Raw genomic sequence first — 25136 nt, 5'->3', positions numbered from 1 at the left:
CAGCAAGAAATGTGAGCAAATTAAATAAACGACAACGTAAGAAAGCTATTCGTCAAGCTCAGAGGGAGTATGTAAAAGCTAAAGACAAATCTTCAACTGAAGAAGTGGCAAAGAAGACAAACAAAAGAAGACACGAAAGAGAACGATATGCCTCCTGTCGTGAATTTCGAATGAAAAAATTACAGGCTATGAAAACTCAATATGCTGAAAACTATCATTACCGTAAACAAAGACTGTTATCAGCCAAAAAATATTACGCAAATCCTCATATTCAAGAAAAAGTAAAAGCCTGCCAGGTGAAGAGATACCAAAGTGATCGTCATTTTCAACAAAAAATGAGAGACTACATTATCAGAAGATATACTACGGATCCCGACTTTCAAATCAGACAGAAAAAATATGTGGTTCAGAAGTACAACACGGATACCAGCTTTAAAACCAGACAGAAGCAATATCTGGTCCAAAGGTACAACACGGATACTGACTTTCAAACCAGACAGAAGCAATATCTGGTCCAAAGGTACAACACGGATACTGACTTTCAAACCAGACAGAAGCAATATCTGGTCCAAAGGTACAACACGGATACTGACTTTCAAACCAGACAGAAGCAATATCTGGTCCAAAGGTACAACACGGATACTGACTTTCAAACCAGACAGAAGCAATATCTGGTCCAAAGGTACAACACGGATACTGACTTTCAAACCAGACAGAAGCAATACATAAGAACAAAATATGCATCTGATCCAAACTACAGGCACAAACAGAAAAAATCAATTTATGCCAGGTATCACAATGACTCACAATTCAGACTGCACCATATACAGCGCTGTGCCCAGTACCAGAGACACAAAATGGCTACCACTGCATCTTTTGCCATTTATAAAAAGTTGTGTGCACAGAGAATAAAGAAGAAATACAGACGACTAGTAACACAGTTCCAGCAGGGTCCACAGTCTGAAGCACAGCCCCAGCTTGTAGTGAACAGTGTGATGCAAGCAGCCACATTAGCTTTCCGTGAAGCCATTCAGTTAGGACCCACCCATGTCTGTACAGTGTGCCACAGAACTCTGTTTCCTAATCAAGTTAAACATTGCAAAAGATCAAAGTATGTTACTAATAGTAACATTGTTGCCACTTGCTTGACAGGAAAATTTGTCCATGTTTGTGACAGGGAATGCTCAGCTAATTGTACTTTCCCAAAACAAAGAATGGAAGAGTGGATTTGCTACAACTGTGACAACCACCTACAAAGAGGCAAGATGCCATCCGTCGCAGTAGCAAACAATTTAGCACTAGCAACCATTCCAATTGAACTGAGTCGATTAAATGTACTAGAACGACAACTGACTGCTAAAATTCTCCCGTTTGCAAAAATCATTGCATTACCAAAAGGACAGCAAAGAGCCGTACATGGGGCTGTTGTTTGTGTACCATCGGATGTGGAAACCACAGTAAACTGTCTTCCCAGACCTAACAGTGAAGCCCAGCTCCTGCAGGTACAGCTGAAGAGACACATCAGATTCAAAGGTTACCAACACTTCTACACTGTAAACATGAAGAACGTGTTAGCAGGATTATCAAAGCTAAAAGAGATGCATTCAGAATACAAAGATGTATCTATTGATGATGAAGCTACTTTTGCTGATCCCACAAGTAATCAGATAATCGAGACGGAACATGACACTGCTGATGCAGATATTCAAGATGCACTGCCCAGAAACTTCGACCAGCAAATTGTACCAGAAAGAAGAACCACTGAGGATACAACAGCTGGACTGCTTGAGCCATGTCATGATGTAAACCAACTAATGGAGCCTGAACAGTCAAATGAACAGCCCTTACAAGATATGGAGAAAGAAAAGGAAGAACTTCGACCTGGTCTTGTTCTAGACACCTGTATGCAACCACCAGATATAGCAGAGGACATTTTATCATATGGTGAAGGAATATTTAGCATTGCACCCGCGCAAGGAAATAGACCTGTTGGCTTCTTCTCTGTTCCTAAACTTGAAGCCATGGCCTTTCCTGTCCAGTTCCCAACTGGACAGAACACATTAGATGAAGCCAGACAAGTGAAACTTTACCCAAGCATGTATTTTAATACACGGCTGTTCTCTGCAGACACACGGTTTGCAACTGACCAAAGCTACCTATTCTTTGCACAGTTTGTAACAGAAACACACATGGCTACAAACAGCATGTCCATCCAATTGCGCAAAGGAAAGGCAATCACCAAGGATGGGCGTAAAATTTCTAACAGAATGCTTCAAAATAAAGACGAAGTGGAGAAACTGATAAATAACAAAGACGCAACACGCTTCATGAAACCTCTGAGAGGTACTCCAGCCTATTGGGAGAAGGCACTGAAAGACCTACATGCTATGGTCAGACAGTTAGGAAAGCCAACTTTTTTCCTGACATTTTCAGCTGCTGAAATGAGATGGCCTGAGGTTGTTGAGGTCATAAAAACTCAACAAGGTGAACAGGTGGATTTTTCACAACTTGACTGGAACACAAAGTGTGAAATTCTCCGAAGCAACCCTGTGACTGTGATGCGATTGTTTGAAAAAAGAGTCGATGCACTAATGACAACACTGATCCTGTCCCCAGCACAGCCCATCGGTGAAGTAGAAGATTACTTTTATCGAGTGGAGTTTCAGGCCAGAGGTAGCCCTCATATCCATTTACTGGTTTGGGTCAAAGATGCACCTGAATTTGGAAGCGACCTTGAAGACCACGTGTACAAATTTATTGACAAGTACATAACATGTAAGATGCCTGACCAAAATGCCGATCCTGAACTTCACAAAATTGTGTCTGAGGTTCAAGTCCACAGCAGAAATCACTCCAGATCCTGTAAAAAAGGTAATGTGTCATGTAGGTTTGGCTTCCCCAAACTACCCGTAGATCAAACAATGATCACTTTCCCAAGCCCAGATGATGATGATGATCACAATGATAAGCAGCATAGCACAAGTAAGGAGAAAGGCACAAATGAAAAGCAAAAGAACAGACGAATGGCTCTCGCAAAAAAAATGAAAGAGGCCAAAGAAAAACTCCAGCCATTGAGAGATTTGCTCTGCGACCCAAATTCCTCGTTTGAAGACTTGTCTGAGCTGCTTCACAAATGCAAATTAACTTATGAACAATACTTGGATTGTGTCTTCAATTTAACCAATAGTCATGTCATCCTCTTAAAGCGTGAACCTAATGACTGCTGGGTGAATGCATACAATGCAGATCTGCTGAGGGCCTGGAATGCCAACATGGACATCCAATATGTCATTGATGACTACAGCTGCCTGATGTACATGATGTCTTATGTCTCTAAACCCGAATTTGAGATGACACAATTTCTTAATGGAGTCATCCAGGAAGTAAAAAAGTCCAGTGTCAATGAAAGAGATGAAATGAAACAGATAATGCAGGCATATGCTAAACACAGAGAAGTCAGTGCCCAAGAATCCGTGGCAAGGACATGCAGCCTGCCACTAAAAAAGTGTTCACGCAGTGTGGTCTTCATACAGACTGATGATGATGCCCTGAAAATGAGTCTCCCGATGAGCAGGTTGCAGAGCATGGCACCAGATGATGAAAATGTGTGGATGTCCGGATTGCCAGAAAAATATGCAAACAGACCCAGAACACCTGACTTTGAAAGAATGTGTTTGGGTGAATTTGCTTCAGAGTACAGGATTCTCTACGGCCGTCAAACAGAGTCCAAAAATGCCATCCGTCTTTTGAATAACATGGGTTATATTCAAAAAAGAACAAAAGGGAAACCTGCAATAATCAGATATCCTCGGTTCTCAGAAAAGAAACAACCAGAAAAGTTTTATAGCAGACTGCTAAAACTTTATTATCCACATCGATCAAATGATGACCTTAAAAACACAGAATACCCCACATCCGAGCAGTTCTACAAAAGTGGACGAAAACATGGTTATGCAGTACGGCCAATTGTTACCTTTAACAAAAAGCGATATGAAGGCCATGGCAAAACAATGGAAAGGGCACTGGAACAGATTGAACAACAAGGCCCACTTATCAATGCATGGAACACCTTTGCACCTGAGGTTGAAGTAGATCGTTTAGAGTGTGTGGCCCAACGACAATCCAGACATGACACTGGCGAAAATGAAATGGACATTGTTCCTGACTACCAAGTCAGTGGTAGCAGCAGTGGAACCATGCCAGCAATCATAGCACCAAAGCTGAGCCCAGACTTTGTCAGAAAAATGTACCAAAGTCTGAATGAAACCCAAGCATCCATATTCTACGCAGTGCGTGAGTGGTGTTTCAAACTTGTGTGGGGTCACTGTCCTGAGCAGTTCTTTTATTTTGTCTCTGGAGGAGCTGGCTGTGGAAAATCACATGTTATCAAGTGCATATATGAGGAGGCAACAAAGATTTTGCACCAACTCCCCAGATTCCGAGACCAAGCAGACATGTCCTACCCTGCAGTACTGCTGACTGCATTTACTGGCACTGCAGCTTTTAACATATCTGGGAAAACACTGCACTCTCTGCTAAAGCTGCCAAGATCTTTAAAACCGCCTTATCAGGGACTGGGGAATGCACTGGATGAAGTGAGAGCTTCACTTTCAAATGCAGAGATTCTGATCATTGATGAGATATCTATGGTTTCTAAAGACCTTTTTGCCTACATCCACTGGAGACTTCAGCAGATCAAAGGAAACAAGAAACCTTTTGGTGGGATGTCTATCCTTGCAGTAGGAGACTTTTACCAGCTGCCACCCCTTGGAAAAGCCAAACCACTCTGTGTGTATGAGGACAATGTCCTTGATCTCTGGAAAGACTATTTCCACATGGTCAACCTGACAGAAATCATGCGACAGAAAGATGATCATTCTTTTGCTGAAGTTCTGAACAGGATAAGAGTGAAGCAAAAAACAGATTCTCTTGAAGCCGATGACAAAGCCTTGCTCACACAGGCTATCCATGACATAAAAGACTGTCCATCTAATGTATTACACATTTATGCTACAAACAAAGAGGTCGACAAACACAATTCAGCAACTGTAACTGCTCTTCATTCTGATATCATAAATATTCAGGCAGAAGACTACAGAAAAGACCCACGAACGGGTGACATGGTCCTCCTGGCAGAAATGATGAAAGGCAACAAAGGAGATTTACCTGATAACATACAAGCTGCACCTGGAGTGCGTGTTATGATTATCAGAAATTTGGATGTTGAAGATGGGCTTGTTAATGGGACATTTGGAACAATCACGAACATTGTGACAGCCACACAGGATGGACCAAAAACTGTGAATCTCATTGGACTCACGCTGGACAATGAAAATTCTGGGCAAAAATTTCGCAGAAAAATACAAGGATCCTCAGACAATCTTGTGTATATTGAGAAATGTGAAGAATGCACAAGTAAAAAAGGAGTGGTTCGCAGGCAATTTCCAATGAAGTTGGCCTTTGCATGTACAGCTCACAAAGTACAAGGCATGACAATGGAATCAGCAGTAGTATGCTTGAAGCGTGTTTTTGAACCTGGAATGGCCTATGTTGCACTCAGCCGCACAACCTCACTTAAAGGACTGTACATCACAGACTTTGATGAAAAGAAAATCTATGCTGATCCTGCCATCACAGATGCACTCAAAAATATGAGACATGCATCATTTGAGAATGCAAGACCACTGTTGCAATTCTTAAAATCAGTAGATCCCACAGTCCCCACGTTGACAATTATCCATCATAATGCACAAGGTCTCCCAACTCACATGGAGGACATGAGATGCCACCATGAACTCAGCCTTGCTGATGTTTTATGTATAACAGAAACACACTTGTCTGGATCATCGGTTTCTCCCCGCTTCCAGCTGGAACAATACAACATGGCCACACGCAACAGACACGTCTCTTACACAAATCATACAGACATGGCAAAGGTAAATGGCGGTGGAGTTGCAATTTACTACAACACAATTCTTACAGCAGAGTCCCGAAAATACCTGCAAAATGTGACTGACCTTGAATTTGTTGTTGTCAAGGTTGAATCGCCAGTCACAGCTTTGATAGCAACTGTATACAGGCCACCAAATTACAGCCATGTGAGGTTTTTACCACAAATGCAATGTCTTTTGGACTCGTTGGAAATGATGAATCACCAACCAATTATTGTTTGTGGAGACTTCAATGAGGACCTTATGAGCAGAGGAAAAAAACCCATCCAAGAACTGTTGCAGTCAAGAGGATATGCACAACTGATTACTGCTGCAACTACCGAAAAACACACATTGATTGATCACATTTACATATCACAGCCATACGCCTGCCTCCAATCAGGTGTTCTGAATACATATCACAGTTATCATAACCCCATTTATTGTGTTATTCACTAACACAAAATGACTGCAAGGGTATGAGGGATATGGACTTGCCAAGTGTCACTCCCTATTGGCCTACTCTCGCCTAAAAGTCATACAGATGGACCTAAATATGGATATCAGCATCTACAACAAGAAGTACAGGTGAGTCCTCTTGTAACATTCTTTAATGTACTTCTATTGTTCTTGTGAGATTTGTTTGCAAAGTTTAAGGTGTTAAGTAGGAGCTGTGACCATCTGGGTCTGCTTGCTGCTGGCATTTTGCCAGAGCCCCAGCAACAAGACCGCCTCCCAGCTACGAGACTGCCTGTAAGCCTTGCAAGGTACCCAATTTTCCAATTACTCTATAACAAAACTGTTGTGGGCAACAAGACTGTCTCCTAGGTGTGCAAGCCAATCACTTTGCCAAATGTTCTTGTAAGATTTGTTTGGAAAGTTTAAGGTGTTAAGTAGGAGCTGTGAACATCTGGGTTTGCTTGCTGCTGGCATTCTACCAGCGCCCCAGCAACAACACTGCCTCCCAGCTTTGCAAGGTAATTACTTTCCCAATTACTGTACACCAAAATGGAGTAGTTGTCGTGGTCAACAAATCTGCCTCCCAACTTTCAAGGTAATCACTTTCCCAATTACAATATACAAACTGTTATGGAACTTTACTTAACAAAGCCTTAAGACCGGGCAGTGACACTATCAATATGTCTATTTAAAGAAAAGAGAGATTTATTATTATTTTTTGGTTCTTGTAGTTATCTTGTGTATCAGAGGGTTAAAATAAAAAATTGCTGGTATACATCAGAATTTTTGATTCATTTACTGTTTGTCGATTTACTGCATTGTAAAGTCTTTTGGCTACCAATGCAGCTACCTGGTTATTATGCTTGACTTAAAATGAAAGCTGGGTCTGATCACATGCTTGAAATGCCAACAATTAATATTCTGTTTTTCTGCTGACATTCTACCAGATGCCGAGAAAAAATAAAAGATCCCAGGCACAAAAGAAGCGCTGGAAACCACTTGACCTGGTCGATCCTGCTGTCCCAATGCTCACTGGCCACAACCAAGATGAGGCAGTCAGTAGTTTTCCATCTGACCAGGTAAAGAAGATATAGTAGTGATCACAGACAGTTGAACAGTTTTCGAAACACGTTTGAGACAGTTAAGAACACCTACCCATACAGTTTAGGATTGTTTGTTATAATGTCACACAACTGGCATAACAGTGCATGGTATGCAGAGCATTTAAATGAAATGAATGTGTCAGGTCACTTAATGTCTTCTATAGGGATTTTCTTTTTTATTGCTCTGTAAGTTTAGTAACCACTACTGTTCAGTATCAAATATTCCATTCTGTTTCAAATCTGTTAGTAGGTTTTATAATTTTGACTAACTGTACATAACCTCTCATCAGATTTCAGACACACGTCCACTAGAAAAACGATCTGTTACCCAACTGGCATACCAGTTCATGCCATGCATTGCATTTTAGAGTGAAATTAATGTGTCAGGTCACTTAATGTCTTAACATTATATACTGTTTTTCCTGGGTTGGCAGACAGCACCAGCCAGGTTGTCCTTGGTAACGGAGAATAGACCCACCTCCTTATGTCCTCCAGGCAGCAAGGTAAATTTAAAAAAACGTCTTCCTCCATTAAGGATTTATAGTGGACAGTTACATTACCATTAAATGTTAAAGACATATGGTTACATGTTAGCATTATGAAAGCAAGAATTTTGTTGTATCCCCTTTGTTCTTTAATGTACTTCTATTTTATTAATTCCTATACACTCTGAACCGAATTTGTTGAAAAATAAAGTCAATCATGTTCTCTTATACGCAGACACAACAGAACACCAGCCTCTACGTGGTGCGAAGCCTACTGCAACAAAAACGTGATCTTCATGTCTTTGCGACTGAGCACGCTCTACCAGCAACACTGACAGCTCACCAGTGGGAGCTCATAGATAAGACTGCTGATGTGCTGTCATCCATTGAAGAGCTGACTAGAAACGTGAACAGAAAGACTGCAACTGCACCTGATGGGATCCCTGCCATAACAGGTCATTTGTATTTTTTTTGTTTCTTTCTTTATATTGTAACATTTGGTATTGATAGTGTTTGAAACAAACTATAATCTCATCCATTCATTAAGTCATCCATTCATTCATAACTCCTCAGATGTGTTCTGTCCAGTGAAGGCAGTGGAGAAGCTCTACACTGATGTTGAAACTGTGCCACTCTTCTAGAAACCAGCTACAAGGATGGGCAGGTATAGTGAAATTAAAATGCACCTTTTGTTCAACAGGTTTATATACAGTCAAGTGATCAAAAGACACCAGTATTAAACCCATTTAAGCCAACTATACGCTTTGATTGGAACTATATACAGGCCACCAAATTACAGCCACGTGTGGTTTTACCTCACATGGCAACTTACTTAATCAAAAGACACCAGTATTAAACAAATTAAAACTCTTTTACTTCCTTTTTAATTTAGTTTTGGGTAATTTAGTTCTAAAGTTACATTTATTTTTGCAAATATTTATTAGATCATCATGACTTGCCAGTTCGCTAACTGAAACCTGCGCTTTGTGATGTCTCTTGTTTTGTTTTAAATTGTGTTTTGCTTTTATCTGTTTTCTAGCTGTTTTTGCAAAGTCAGCCAACCTCTTGCTTCCAAATGACCCTTATCCAGAAGTATCCGTGAATGCCTCATGAGAAGAAACTAAAGTGGAGACCTACCTCTCAGAGAAAAACGCACACATAAGAAAAGCGACCTACTTCAGTACTGGAAAGAACATCCTAATCTGTCTCCCTCTATGGCTGCTGTTGCGATCCCAGTGTGCCCCCTGTAGCTCTGTGGACAGTTTTTGATTTGTTTGCATCTCACCCCAACCGGTCGCGGCAGATGGCTGCCCCTCCCTGAGCCTGGTTCTGCCGGAGGTTTCTTCCTGTCAAAAGGGAGTTTTTCCTTCCCACTGTCGCCAAAGTGCTTGCTCATAGGGGGTCATATGATTGTTGGGTTTATCTATATACATTAATGCTTGTATGCTTTTCATTTATACTTTTCCTTACTCTTTGGTTCATAATATAAAGTTACTTGAATGGTTTCCTTTTTCCTTATTTTATATTGCTTTGCTGTTTACCACAATCTAAATATCATGTTTAAATGGAATACATTATTGTAAATGGTATTTGTACAAAATATAGTTTGAATACAATAAGATACCTTTATTAGTCCCACAAGGGGAAATTTCATAATTTGCATAATTTTCCCTTTTCACATTAAAATACCTTTGAAATACAAATTGAATACCGCTTAATGGGCTTTTTTTTTTTTCTACCAAGAAAACTTACTTTGGTTTACAATCTGTTAAACTGTTCACTTTAAACGACTCAAAACTGTAAAATCTAAATTGTAACTTCTCTTGAACACCTCAGACTTAAACATAATTTATTTTATATCGATTAACTTCTTTTGTAATGGTGTAACTGGAGCATCTTTCTCTCATCTCTGTATGCTGCACTGCATATAGCAGAGATCACAATACAGCTTACTTTTCTTTAACTTGAAAATCAGCTGTATTCAATTTCCCTCCCTCTTGTGGTATAAATAGCAAACTATGCTCATGTTGCATATTGCTCCCCCCTATTGTTATAAATGGCAACCTGCACTTATTGCACCACATTAAAAGCAAACTACACTCATTGGCAGTAGCATAGGCACACTTAAAATTTCTTCAGAAATTTTCGCTTTCTAGTTATTATTATTATTGTGTGGATGCTTTAAGCATCCACACTATTGAGTTCCTGTTTCTCTTTATTGTGTGGATGCTTAAGCATCCACACTATTGAGTTCCTGTTTCTCTTTATTGTGTGGATGCTTTAAGCATCCACACTATTGAGTTCCTCTTGGGACTTCCGTACACTTTTTGGCACTTAACTACTTCCACAATTTTCAGTCGATTTTCACCGTTCAAATTTTAAACTATTCTGCTATTTCTGCTAATGTGTGCTATGTCTTTTGGTATTTTTCACTATTATACTTTTTAAAATATTAAGCTTAATTTGTCCCATTGAAATGAATGGGAAACTTCTGCAATTCTGCTAAAATTTGCTTGTTTTCGAAACTTAACTACTTCCTCATATTTTCACGTAGAACAAGCATTCAAACTTTAAAATGTTCTCAAATTATTGGGCTATTCAGGTATAAATCAGCTTTTTCAAATCTTTTACCGTTTTACTTTTATGCCTCTTAAAGTTTTCAGTTGCAAAATTGTGATTTTTCACAAAATACATGCGTTGTTATGGTTGCTATGCACTTGGCTTCCAGTGTGCCACTGAAGGTTTTGCAGTCTTCTCTTCATGTCCGAACAACTTCTTGCTACTTGCTCAATTTTCACTCAACTTCCACAAATTATACATCAAAACGTAGGTATTTTTGCTGGCTTTCCGAAAATGTCACTATCATTGTTGTGGGATTTATAGAATTTTGGCAAATCTCCTCAGACCAACACAAAGTCGCAAAACTCTCCATAGAAAGTCAATGGAGAGCTTGTTCAAAATCACCGCTTGATTTCTGTAATGAGAGGCATATTCCAATCGTCATATCTCCTTAACGAAGCAAAGTTAAGACATAAGGCTTGTCCCAGTATATCTTCAGACACTCCTGACGCTCACAATTCAAGAATTTTTTTCTCACCTATATAGAAAGCGTTGTTTGAGGGCAAGTCAAGGCAGTTTTTGCTTTGCTCTACTCAGTTATGGTGCATTAGAAGTCAAATATCTTTAATAATTCATATTTTAATGATAAATTGTCAACACTTTAAGATTCCCCCATCTCTTCTGAACAAAACGGTGTAAGAATGACCGTTCTAGCCCCTACGGTTAGGAAATTATGGTCATTTGTTTGAGGGGAGTCGTCATTACGAGAAATAGACTGCAAAAATCCTGTGTCTCTTTGTGCTGCGTGCACCTGTTTTGGCGGGAAAAAGTGCACAGGCTCTCTGATTGGTGGATTCAAATTGAGCAGCTCCCAGGCTGCTTGACTGAGCATGAAACTTGCTTCTCTCTCCCTGTGTGTGTGTGTGTGTGTGTGTGTGTGTGTGTGTGTGTGTGTGTGTGTGTGTGTGACAGAGAGAGAGAGAAAGCCTTTTTATGGGATGATCTCATTGTAAGATTCAAATTCAATATATTTAGACTGGTTGACTGAATTGGATCTTGTGTGTGTGAGAGAGAGAGAGAGAGAGAGAGAGCGAGAGAGACCCTCTTTAGGGCAGCATCTCATTGTTGGAAAAAATATAATATATTCAGACTGGTTGACTGGCATAGACCCTCTGTGTGTGTCTCTCTCTCTGTGCATTTGTGTATACATATTTGATTTTGTGTGTATCTGTTGGCTGTTCCTTCTTGTTTTTTAAATTTATTTTTATTTCTTTATTTTTTTTTCACAGGTGAATAACAATTAGTTTTGAGGGAACTTAACCATGTTCCGTTTTTTTTTCAGCTTGTCATCTTACATTTTCCAGTATTTTCACTTAAGTTATTACTATTCTGTTCAATCATAGTATTTGTTCTAAATCATTGTTATTATGCTATATTGTAGTATTTCTGCTAAATCATACTATTTCTACTATACTATATTTTTCTTTCTAAATATAGCATTTCTGCTATATAATTGTATTTCTGCTATGTTATAATATTTGTGCTAAACCAGAGTATTTGTGCTGAAACATGGTATTTCTGCCAAATTATAGTATTTCTGTCAAATTATAGTATTTGTGCTGAAACATAGTATTTGTGCTGAAACATAGTATTGATTTAAAATTACAATATTCATAGTTCAACACAGTGTCTCTGGTAAATCACAGTATTTCTGCTCTGTTGTACTATTTTTCTAAATCATAGTGTTTCTGTAATGCTTAAGTATTTTTGGCTAAATACATTCTTTCTGTTATCTTATATTATTTCTCCTAAATTCTTGTATTTTTGAGAAGTTATCATGTTTCTGGTAAGTTACAATATTTCTGCTAAGTTCTGGTATGCTATTGTATTTCTGCCAAGTATTATGTTTCCTCTAAGATATTGCAGTTCTGCTAAGTTATTCCATTTTAGCAAAGTTCCTTTGCTTCTGCAAAGTTTTTACAATTTCTGCAACTTTTCAGCCTTTTCAGCTAGTTTTTGCATACAGCTTCAGCTTTAAAGCATCCACACTGCATTTTTGCAGGAAATGCTAATTTTTCTAGTTCTTTATTATTAAGTGTGCCTATGCCAAAAGGCACACTTATTACTATTGCTCGGATTTATTATTATTATTATTATTATTCTTTTTCCGCCTGAAATTTTGGACCGTAACTTGCCCCACAGTTTTGAGACAAGGTTCACATATGATATATCATTGTGTGCGGCTGGAGCTGGAATGAGTTGCTATGACTTTTGGTGGTTATTACTTCTATAGTTTTTTAAATATTAATATTTTAGTGAAAATTTTCCCACGCTTATGTGCCGCACAGTTTTGACACAAGGGTTACATATTTTACATCATTTTGTGCGGCTGGGTCTGGACTACTATGCTATGACTTTTGGTGTTCATAACTTTTATAGTTTTGTAAATATTTACATTTTAGTGCAAATTTGCCTTAAAACTCAAAATCCCACAATGCAAAGCACGCCTCTACCGAGTGAAACAATGGCGGCCACCATTTCGTTTAATATATTGCTCTTATTCGTGTTTCTAGGTCACAAAGTAAACTTTTAAGATATTTTCAGGTGAGAATGTAGGTGTGTAATCGTCAAATATCTGCTCGTTTTGTCAAAACATCCCATATTAGCAAGAGATTTCTCACGATGTTGCTGCTAGCCGCGGCTAGCTAGCGAACGTAGTTTGACCGGAAGTGTGGCGTCCCGCTTGCCCTTCACAATAAGAGCATTATAGCAGATTATAATGGGGGACGCTTTTATTTTGTATAACTACCGGAAGTAGTTCCTGTGTACTGACGGTTGCTTAACCTCGCACTAATGCTATTTAGTTGCATAGTGTGAGCAGTTTGAAGTGTATTATATATTTCTGATCTTTATATTTGATTATGTTAACTATGTTGTATTATGTTTATATTTGAGTATTTGACTTGTCTATTCTCTTTATTTAGTGTTATAAGAGATGCTAAGCACTAACTTTAAAATGGATATTACCAACTCACAACTGAACCGCGTCCATGCTTACTGATGTTACTGATTCATTTTAGTAATTGACTAAGATGAAGCATTAGCTTTTCAGCTGCAGTTTGCTGGTGATCCTGCTATGTTAGTTTTGTGTCATACTCATTCCTGAGACCGTGGAATTTTGTAAAAACATGATTATTTTTGCTTAATGTGTTTTTTTTATATATATGTTGTTGTATTTTACTATGTTGATAATCACGCAGTGTTTACTGTGATGTGCAAAGGGCCAGCAGCAGAGTTGGAGTGGTGTTTGCCCCAGCATCTGAATAAACGGAACAGTCCGAGCCACAAATTGAACGCCTGGTTGAATTGAACTACCTGGGGCCAGGTAGGGCATTAACAGGGAGAGGGGGACACAAAGATATACTTTTCTTTCTTACTCTCATATAAAATATTTAGCTTTTATTAAATAGTGATCTGAATCTTACAACCAAAGTTTGTATAATAATACACAAGATTGGCTGTAGACTATGTTAATCATTCAGAACACTGTGTAAAAATAACAAAAAACAAAAAGTGAATGCAAAAGTGCATAAATATTTATTTTACGTGTTTGATGTGTGTGGCAGGGCGTGGTCTGCAGTGCCGCTGCAGGGGAGGTGGACCCACCTCAGGGGCATCTGCAATCACGCCTCTCAGGTGTAAAGTCTGTGCTCTCTCTGCTTTTTGTTTTTTTGTATGTGTCGGGCTGTGAGAGGAAAAGCTACAGCCAGCTGTTTGGGTACAGCAACTATGTGTGAAAAGTGGTCCATAACGTAATGCTTCACAGCGTGTTCATGCAAACATTGTCGGGTCTGCTTATGAACCTCTGCGCACAGCGTCTACAAATCGGGGCTGTACGAAGTCACCTCATCTTTACACAAAACTGTAAGCTGTCATCTGTGAGGTGCGAGCGGTGTTTGGGTTTTATCATAGTTCATGGTGGAGAATGGCTGCTCTGCTGAGTTTTGCTCTCTGTAGCCGTTTGAATGGCAAACTACACTCATTGGCGGCGGCATAGGCACACTTAAAATTTCTTCAGAAATTTTCGCTTTCTAGTTATTATTCTAGTTGCTTCCGTACACTTTTTGGCACTTAACTACTTCCACAATTTTCAGCCGATTTTCACCGTTCAAATTTTAAACTATTCTGCTATTTCTGCTAATGTGCGCTATGACTTTTGCTATTTTTAACTATTATACTTTTTAAAATATTAAGCTTTTTTCCTTTAATTTGTCCCATTGAAATGAATGGGAAACTTCAGCAATTCTGCTAAAATTTGCTTGTTTTTGAAACTTAACTACTTCCTCATATTTTCACCTAGAACAACCATTCAAACTTTAAAATGTTCACAAATTATTGGGCTATTCAGGTATGATTCAGCTTTTTCAAATGTTTTACTGTTTTACTTTTATGCCTCTTAAAGTTTTGAGTTGCAAAATTGTGATTTTTCACAAAATACATGTGTTGTTATGGTTGCTATGCTCTTGGCTTCCAGTGTGCCACTGAAGGTTTTGCAATTTTCACTTCATGTCCGAACAACTTCCTGCTACTTGCTCAATTTTCACTCAACTTCCACAAATTATACATCAAAACGTAGGTATTTTTGCTGGCTTTCAGAAAATGTCACCATCATTGTTGTGGGATTTATAGAATTTTTGCAAATCTCCTCAGACTAACACAAGGTCAGAAAACTCTCCATATAAAGTGAATGGAGAGCTTGTTCAAAATCACCGCTGGATTTCTGTAATGAGAGGCATATTCGAATCGTCATATCTCCTTAACGAAGCAAAGTTAAGACATGAGGCTTGTCCCCGAATATCTTCAGACACCCCTGACGCTCACAATTCAAGAATTTCTTTCTCACCTATTACCGTTCTGAAATGAGTTGGACTTGTTTGAGGGTAGGAAATTCGTCCTTCGCTCAGATTTCTTCAGATTTCAAACTGTGGAAATGAACCACTTTTTTCTCTCGTCATAACTTTTTGTTGGATTTCCACAGAGACCTGAAAATTTCCATGACTGTTCACCAAAGCCTGCTGTCTCTTACAGTGAAAGAATGATATCGATACTCCAAACAGATTTCGAGTTAGAAAGCGTTGTTTGAGGGCAAGTCAAGCCAGTTTTTGCTTCGCTCTACTCAGTTATGGTGCATTACAAGTCAAAATATCTTTAATAATTCATATTTTAATGATAAATTGTAAACACTGGAAGATTCCCCCATCTCTTCTGAACAAAACGGTGTAAGAATGACCGCTCTAGCCCCTACGGTTTGGAAATTATGGTCATTTGTTTGAGGGGAGTCCTCACTATGAGAAATAGGCTGCAATAATCCTGTGCCTCTCTGTGCTGCGTGTGTAAAAAGAGGCACATGTTTTGGCGGGAAAAAGTACACAGGCTCTCTGATTGGTGGATTCAAATTCAGCAGCTCCCAGGCTGACCTAGAAACTTACTTCTCTCTCCCTGTGCATTTTTTTGCTGATTTTTTCCTTTAACAAGTATATTTGAGGGACCCTCAGCATGTTCAGCATTTTTTCAGCTGTCCATTTTGCTTTTCCAATTTTTCTGTTTAACTTATTACTATTGTGCTAAATAATACTATTTCTGCTATTTTATAAGATTTGTGCCTAATATAGTATTTCTGCTAAATTACAATATTTCTGCTTTTTATACTATTTGTGCTAAAACATAGTATTTCTACTAAATGTAGTATTTATGCTTAATCATACTATTTCTGCTTTTTATGGGATTTGTGCCTAATATAGTATTTCTGCTTTTTATAGGATTTTTGCTCAAACATAGTATTTCTGCTAAATGTAGTGTTTATGCTTAATCATCCTATTTCTGCTTTTTATAAGATTTGTGCTTAATATAGTATTTCTGCTAAATTATAGTATTTCTGCTTTTTATAGTATTTGTGCTAAAACATAGTATTTCTACTAAATGTAGTATTTATGCTTAATCATAGTATTTCTATATATTTCTGCCAGGTCCCCAGGCAGCCAATCCTCTGTGAGGACTGAGACATTCAAATTTTCAAATCAGGGCCTGCACGGCTTCCCAGCCAATCATATATGTGTCCTGAGGCATTCAAATTTGCATATTGGGGCCTTCATGGCTTCTAAGCCAGCCAATCATATCTGAGGGCTGAGGAATTCAAATCCACAAATCAGGGCCTGCACAGCTTCCCAGCCAGCCAATCATGTATGTGGGCTCCAGGTATTCAAATTTGCATATTGGGGAATTCGTGGCTTCTAAGTCAACAAGTCATCCATGTCATATATCTCTAAAAATTCATATTTTAATGATAAATTGTCAACACTTGAAGATTCCCCCATCTCTTCTGAACAAAACGGTGTAAGAATGACCGCTCTAGCCCCTATGGTTAGGAAATTATGGTCATTTGTTTGAGGGGAATCCTCACTATGTGAAATAAACTGAAAGAAGCAGGTCTATGTCTCTGTGCTGCGTGTGTAAAAAGATGCACCTGTTTTGGCGGGAAAACGTAAACAGCCTCTCTGATTGGTGGATTCAAATTCAGCAGCTCCCAGGCTGACCTAGAAACTTAGTCCTCTCTCCCTGTGTGTGTGAGTGTGTGTGTGTGTGTGTGTTTAGTGGGAGAGAGAGGACCCTGCCCTTATTTGACAGCATGTCATTGTAGGATTTAAATTGAACATAGTTAGACTGGTTGACTGGATTAGAGCCTGTGTTTGTGTGTCCCTCTGTGCATTTGTGTTTCAATAAGTTATTACTATTCTGCTAAATCATAGTATTTCTGGTACTTTTTGGTACTTGTGCTAAATACAGTATTTCTGCTAAATCATACTATTTCTGCTTTTCATAGGATTTATGCCTAATATAGTATTTCTGCTAAATTATAGTATTTCTGCTATTTTATAGGATTTGTGCCTAACATAGTATTTCTGCTAAATTATAGTATTTCTGCTTTTTATAGGATTTGTGCCTAACATAGTATTTCTGCTAAATTATAGTATTTCTGCTTTTTATACTATTTGTTCTAAATTATAGTATTTCTGCTTTTTATAGGATTTGTGCTTAATATAGTATTTCTGCTAAATTATAGTTTTTCTTCTTTTTATAGTATTTGTGCTAAAACATAGTATTTCTACTAAATGTAGTATTTATGCTTAATAATAGTATTTCTATATATTTCTGCCAGGTCCCCAGGCAGCCAATCCTCTGTGAGGACTGAGACATTCAAATTTTCAAATCAGGGCCTGCACAGTTTCCCAGCCAATCAAATAAGTGTCCTGAGGCATTCAAATTTGCATATTGGGGCCTTCGTGGCTTCTAAGCCAGCCAATCATATCTGAGGGCTGAGGAATTCAAATCCACAAATCAGGGCCTGCACGGCTTCCCAGCCAGCCAATCACATATGTGGTCTCAGGCATTCAAATTTGCATATTTGGGAATTCGTGGCTTCTAAGTCAACAAGTCATCCATGTCATATATCTCTAAAAATTCATATTTTAATATTAAATTGTCAACACTTGAAGATTCCCCCATCTCTTCTGAACAAAACGGTGTAAGAATGACCGTTCTAGCCCCTACGGTTAGGAAATTACGGTCATTTGTTTGAGGGGAGTCCTAACTATGAGAAATAGGCTGCAATAATCCTGTGCCTCTCTCTGCTGCGTGTGTAAAAAGATGCACCTGTTTTGGCGGGAAAAAGTACACAGGCTCTCTGATTGGTGGATTCAAATTCAGCAGCTCCCAGGCTGACCTAGAAACTTACTTCTCTCTCCCTGTGTGTGTGTGTGTGTGTGTGTGTGTGTGTGTGTGTGTGTGTGTGTGTGTGTGTGTGTGTGACAGAGAGAGAGAGAGAGAGAGAGAGAGAGAGAGAGAGAGAGAGAGAGAAAGGCTTTTAATGGGATGATCTCATTCTAAGATTTAAATTCAATATATTTAGACTGGTTGACTGAATTGGATCTTGTGTGTGGGTCTCTCTGTGCATGTGTGTTTCCTCATGTGTACATATTTGTGATTGTGTGGCTGTAATAAATTTTTTTGCAGATTTTTGTCATTTAACAAGTATATTTGAGGGACCCTCAGCATGTTCAGCATTTTTTCAGCTGTCCATTTTGCTTTTCCAATTTTTCTGTTTAACTTATTACTATTGTGCTAAATCATACTGTTTCTGCTATTTTATAAGATTTGTGCTTAATATACTATTTCTGCTTTTATAGGATTTGTGCTTAATATAGTATTTCTGCTAAATGTAGTATTTATGCTTAATCATACTATTTCTGCTTTTCATAGTATTTGTGCTTAATATAGTATTTCTGCTAAATTTAGTATTTCTGATTAATTATAGTTTTTCTACTAAATCATAGTACAGTATTTCTGCTTTTTATGGGATTTGTGCTAAAACAAAGTATTTCTACTAAATGTAGTATTTGTGCTTAATCATACCATTTCTGCTTTTTATAGGATTTGTGCTTAATATAGTATTTCTGCTAAATTATAGTATTTCTGCCAAATTATAATATTTGTGCTAAAACATAGTCTCAATTTAAAATTACAATATTCATAGTTCATCACAGTGTCTCTGGTAAATCACAATATTTCTGCTCTGTTGTACTATTTTTCTAAATCATAGTGTTTCTGTAATGTTTAAGTATTTTTGGCTAAATATATTCTTTCTGTTATCTTATACTATTTCTCCTAAATTCTTGTATTTTTGAGAAGTTATCATGTTTCTGGTAAGTTACAATATTTCTGCTAAATTCTGCTATGCTATTGTATTTCTGCCAAGTATTATGTTTCCTCTAAGATATTGCAGTTCTGCTAAGTTATTCCATTTTAGCAAACTTCTTTTGCTTCTGCAAAGTTTTTACAATTTCTGCAACTTTTCAGCTTTTTCAGCTACTTTTTGCATACAGCTTCAGCTTTAAGCATCCACACTGCATTTTCGCAGGAAATGCAAATTTTTCTAGTTAAGTGTGCCTATGCGAAGGCACACTTATTACTATTGCTCGGATTTATTATTATTATTATTCTTTTTCCGCCTGAAATTTTGGACCTTAACTCGCCCCACAGTTTTGAGACAAGGTTCACATATGATATATCATTGTGTGCGGCTGGAGCTGGAATGAGTTGCTATGACTTTTGGTGTTTATTACTTCTATAGTTTTTTAAATATGAATATTTTAATGCAAGTTTTTGCCCATTCAAATGAATGGGAACGAACGAAAGTGAAACTTTACTTACTTTGTGGTGTGTTTGCTCACTCACTTAATTTGTGGTGTGTTGGCTCACTCTAGTGGTATGTCCCCGTATTTGGATTACCATAATGACAACAATACGAACGGCGCGCACAGCGTTGGTGCTTTCAGGAACCATTGGAATTCTTAAGGTTGCACGAAGCATTGAATAGTTACGGTAACGGCAATGGTGTACGCTTGGTGGAAAACTGCATATCCCACAATTCAAAGCACGCCTCTACCAGTCAAACAATGGCGGCTGCCACTTGGTTTAATATATTCCTCTTATTTGTGTTTCTAGGTCACAAAGTAAACTTTTAAGATATTTTCAGGTGAGAATGTAGGTGTGTAAACGTCAAATATCTGCTCGTTTTGTCAAAACATCCCATATTAGCAACAGATTTCTCACGATGTTGCTGCTAGCCGGCTAGCTAGCGCCGCTTCGCTCAAAAGCACCCAGGCTTGGCTTTCAGTGAGGCGTCTCTAACTCCTTTCACCCCCGATCGCTCCGCAAACAGTCTTTGTCTTAGCTGGACTTATTTTTCGTTTATATGGGCCGATGATGCTGGTCGATGTGGAAAAAATAACTGAGTTGTTCATATACCGGTGGCTAGCTAGCTCCGCGTTAGCCACCGGTATATGTCTCTTCCCCTCGTATGCGGGGAAAGAAACACCGATCGACCGGTGGTGGCTAACGCGGAGCTCAATCGTGGATAAGGGAAACCCAATGCAGGAGAAGCAGGCGGCTGGTGAACTGAATTTCAGGTAAGACGTTATTAACTGCACTCTATTTGGGTCAGATATAAACCGAGTTTAGGTGTAGTTTATTTTCATTGTGCTGACAGTTACAATAACTGTACTGCGTGCTAGCTAGCACGACGGAGTTTCTATACAGCTGTGCGCGCTAAGTTACTGATGTTGAACTTTATGACAGCCTCCCCTATTTTCAGGCGAGAATGTAGGGGTGTAAACTTCAAATATCTGCTCGTTTTATCAAGAAGTCCCATATTTTATCAAGAAGTCCCATATCTCTCACGATGTTACTGCTAGCGCCGCATGGCAGCTAGCTGGCTAGGGCGGCTTGGCTGACACCTAGGCCGGGCTGACTGATACCCAGGCCGGCTCACGCTCACGTTTCACCGCCGCATGGCAGCTAGCCGGCTAGCTGGCTAGCGCGGCTTGGCTGCCACCCAAGTCGGGCTGGCTGACACCCAGGCTGGGCTGGCTGACACCCAGGCCCGCTCACGCTGTCGTGTTATTTTTCATTTATATGGGCTGGTGATTCAGTATGAGTGTCCGGTGAACTGAATGTCAGGTAAGACGTTATGTATATGTAAGGTAGTGACTGGAATAAGTCACAAGGTGTCGCTGTTGAGCTGCATATATGTTGTAAATTTTAGCAATTTTGACCATTTGTCCTCTGCAGGACACCGTAGTTCAGATTTCTCGTTCGCGTGGGCGCCATCTTGGTTCAGTGTTTACTGTGATGTGCAAAGGTAAGCACTGTCAGTGGCGAACTGCATTGGTTTTGTTTAAAAATAAGTGTTCCACTGTGTAAAATAGCGGTTTGTCATTTAAGCCGAGCATATATTTTGTTTATTGAGAGGTTCATGTATTGTCTGATGAGAGTATGAGACAAAGATATACTTTTCTTTCTTACTCTCATATAAAATATTTAGCTTTTATTAAATAGTTATCTGAATCTTACAACCAAAGTTTGTATAATAATACACAAGATTGGCTGTAGACCATTGTTAATCATTCAGAACACTGTGTAAAAATAACAAAAAACAAAAAGTGAATGAAAAGTGCATAAATATTTATTTTACGTGTTTGATGTGTGTGGCAGGGCGTGGTCTGCAGTGCCGCTGCAGGGGAGGTGGACCCACCTCAGCGGCATCTGCAATCACGCCTCTCAGGTGTAAAGTCTGTGCTCTCTCTGCTTTTTTTTTTTTTTTTTTTTTTTTTTTTTTTGTGTATGTGTCGGGCTATGAGATGAAAAGCTACAGCCGGCTGTGTGGGTACAGCAACTATGTGTGAAAAGTGGTCCATAACGTAATGCTTCAAAGTGTGTTCATGCAAACATTGTCGGGTCTGCTTATGAGCCTCTGCGCACAGCGTCTACAAATTGGGGCTGTACGAAGTCACCTCATCTTTACACAAAACCGTAAGCTGTCATCTGTGAGGCGCGAGCGGTGTTTGGTTTTACCATAGTTCATGGTGGAGAATGGCTGCTCTGCTGAGTTTTGCTCTCTGTAGCCGTTTGAATGGCAAACTATACTGATTAGCGGCGGCATAGGCACACTTAAAATTTCTTCAGAAATTTTCGCTTTCTAGTTCTACTTTATTATTCCAGTTGCTTCCGTACACTTTTTGGCACTTAACTACTTCCACAATTTTCAGCCGATTTTCACCGTTCAAATTTTAAACTATTCTGCTATTTCTGCTAATGATCGCTATGACTTTTGCTATTTTTTGCTATTATACTTTTTAAAATATTAAGCTTTTTTCCTTTAATTTGTCCCATTGAAATGAATGGGAAACTTCCAAAATTCTGCTAAATTTTGCTTGTTTTTGAAACTTAACTACTTCCTCATACTTTCACCTAGAACAACCATTCAAACTTTAAAATGTTCACAAATTATTGGGCTATTCATGTATGATTCAGCTTTTTCAAATCTTTTACCATTTTACTTTTATGCCTCTTAAAGTTTTGAGTTGCACAATTGTGATTTTTCACAAAATACATGGTTATGGTTGCTATGCTCTTGGCTTCCAGTGTGTCACTGAAGGTTTTGCATTTTTCACTTCATGTCCGAACAACTTCTTGCTACTTGCTCAATTTTCACTCAACTTCCACAAATTATACATCAAAACGTAGGTATTTTTGCTGGCTTTCAGAAAATGTCACCATCATTGTTGTGGGATTTATAGAATTTTGGCAAATCTCCTCAGACTAACACAAGGTCAGAAAACTCTACATATAAAGTCAATGGAGAGTTTGTTCAAAATCACCGCTGCATTTCTGTAATGAGAGGCATATTCGAATCGTCATATCTCCTTAACGAAGCAAAGTTAAGACATGAGGCTTGTCCCGGTATATCTTCAGACACTCGTGACGCTCACAATTCAAGAATTTCTTTCTCACCTATTACCGTTCTGAAATGAGTTGGACTTGTTTGAGGGTAGGAAATTTGTCCTTCGCTCAGATTTCTTCAGATTTCAAACTGTGGAAATGAACCACTTTTTTCTCTCGTCATAACTTTTTGTTGGATTTCCACAGAGACCTGAAAATTTCCATGATTGTTCACCAAAGCCTGCTGTCTCTTACGGTGAAAGAATGATATCGATACTCCAAATAGATTTAGAGTTAGAAAGCGTTGTTTGAGGGCAAGTCAAGGCAGTTTTTGCTTCGCTCTACTCAGTTATGGTGCATTACAAGTCAAATATCTTTAATAATTCATATTTTAATGATAAATTGTAAACACTGGAAGATTCCCCCATCTCTTCTGAACAAAACGGTGTAAGAATGACGGCTCTAGCCCCTACGGTTAGGAAATTATGGTCATTTGTTTGAGGGGAGTCCTCACTATGAGAAATAGGCTGCGTGTGTAAAAAGATGCACCTGTTTTGGCGGGAAAACGTAAACAGCCACTCTGATTGGTGGATTTAAATTTGGCAGCTCTCTCCCTCTGTGTCTGTGTGTGTGTGTGTGTGTGTGTGTGTGTGTGTGTGTGTGTGTGTGTGTTTAGTGGGAGAGAGAGGACCCTGCCCTTATTTGGCAGCATGTCATTGTAGGATTTAAATTGAATATAGTTAGACTGGTTGACTGGATTAGAGCCTGTGTTTGTGTGTCCCTCTGTGCATTTGTGTTTCAATATGCCTCCATATTTGTCATTTTGTAAGTTATTACTATTCTGCTAAATTATAGTATTTCTGCTTTTTATACTATTTGTGCTAAAACATAGTATTTCTACTAAATGTAGTATTTATGCTTAATCATACCATTTCTGCTTTTTATAGGATTTGTGCCTAATATAGTATTTCTGCTTTTTATAGGATTTGTGCTTAATATAGTATTTCTGCTAAATTATAGTATTTCTGCTTTTTATACTATTTGTGCTAAAACATAGTATTTCTACTAAATGTAGTACTTATGCTTAATCATACGATTTCTGCTTTTTATAGGATTTGTGCCTAATATAGTATTTCTGCTTTTTATAGGATTTGTGCTTAATATAGTATTTCTGCTAAATTATAGTATTTCTGCTCTTTATAGTATTTGTGCTAAAACATAGTATTTCTACTAAATGTAGTATTTATGCTTAATCATAGTATTTCTATATATTTCTGCCAGGTCCCCAGGCAGCCAATCCTCTGTGAGGACTGAGGCATTCAAATTTTCAAATCAGGGCCTGCACGGCTTCCCAGCCAATCATATATGTGTCCTGAGGCATTCAAATTTGCATATTGGGGCCTTCATGGCTTCTAAGCCAGCCAATCATATCAGGGCTGAGGAATTCAAATCCACAAATCAGGGCCTGCACGGCTTCCCAGCCAGCCAATCATATATGTGGCGTCAGCCATTCAAATTTGCATATTGGGGAATTCGTGGCTTCTAAGTCAATAAGTCATCCATGTCATATATCTCTAAAAATTCATATTTTAATGATAAATTGTCAACACTTGAAGATTCCCCAATCACTTCTGAACAAAACGGTGTAAGAATGACCGCTCTAGCCCCTACAGTTAGGGAATTATGGTCATTTGTTTGAGGGGAGTCCTCACTATGAGAAATAGACTGCAATAATCCTGTGTCTCTCTGTGCTGCGTGTGTAAACAGAAGCACCTGTTTTGGCGGGAAAAAGTACACAGCCACTCTGATTGGTGGATTCAAATTCAGCAGCTCTCTCCCTCTTTGTGTTTGTGTGTGCGTGTGTGTGTGTGTGTGACAGAGAGAGAGAGAGAGAGAGAGAGAAAGCCTTTTAATGGGATGATCTCATTGTAAGATTCAAATTCAATATATTTAGACTGGTTGACTGAATTGGATCTTGTGTGTGTGTCTCTCTGTGCATGTGTGTTTCCTCATGTGTACATATTTATAATTGTGTGGCTGTCATAAATTTTTTTGCAGATTTTTGTCATTTAACAAGTATATTTGAGGGAACCTCAGCATGTTCAGCATTTTTTCAGCTGTCCATTTTGCTTTTCCGATTTTTCTGTTTAACTTATTACTATTGTGCTTAATCATACTATTTCTGCTATTTTATAAGATTTGTGCTTAATATACTATTTCTGCTTTTATAGGATTTGTGCTTAATATAGTATTTCTGCTTTTTA

The 25136-nt window shown here is 38.5% G+C and overlaps 2 protein-coding genes across 2 annotated transcripts in view; both read left to right on the top strand.

The window, feature by feature from the left end:
• The window catches only part of LOC146699064 (sialic acid-binding Ig-like lectin 10), a 170443-nt gene that overhangs the window by 42321 nt on the left and 102986 nt on the right, over positions 1–25136 (top strand). The gene's annotated exons all lie outside the window — the stretch shown is intronic.
• On the top strand, positions 1975–6399 carry LOC146699072 (uncharacterized). Its single transcript, XM_085471966.1, has 2 exons — positions 1975–5936; positions 6039–6399. Exons 1-2 carry the CDS (start codon positions 2022–2024, stop codon positions 6387–6389), a joined length of 4266 nt encoding a protein of 1421 aa, XP_085328092.1. The 5' UTR covers positions 1975–2021; the 3' UTR covers positions 6390–6399.

The sequence above is a fragment of the Copadichromis virginalis genome, linkage group LG11, assembly GCF_057382275.1.
Source record: "Copadichromis virginalis isolate Kocher_CV1m ecotype Utaka linkage group LG11, C_Virginalis_male_GT1.1, whole genome shotgun sequence".
NCBI classification, from domain to species: Eukaryota; Metazoa; Chordata; class Actinopteri; order Cichliformes; family Cichlidae; genus Copadichromis; species Copadichromis virginalis.
Note: the sequence above shows the minus strand (reverse complement) of the source record. Positions and strands in the feature narration are given on the sequence as shown.

Bases quoted from the DNA above. Each gene is read 5' to 3' on its own strand.
- LOC146699072 (XM_085471966.1), top strand. From the start codon at position 2,022: ATGGCCTTTCCTGTCCAGTTCCCAACTGGACAGAACACATTAGATGAA. The intron at 5,937-6,038 runs GTAAATGGCGGT...GTTGTTGTCAAG, and splicing joins ATCATACAGACATGGCAAAG to GTTGAATCGCCAGTCACAGC.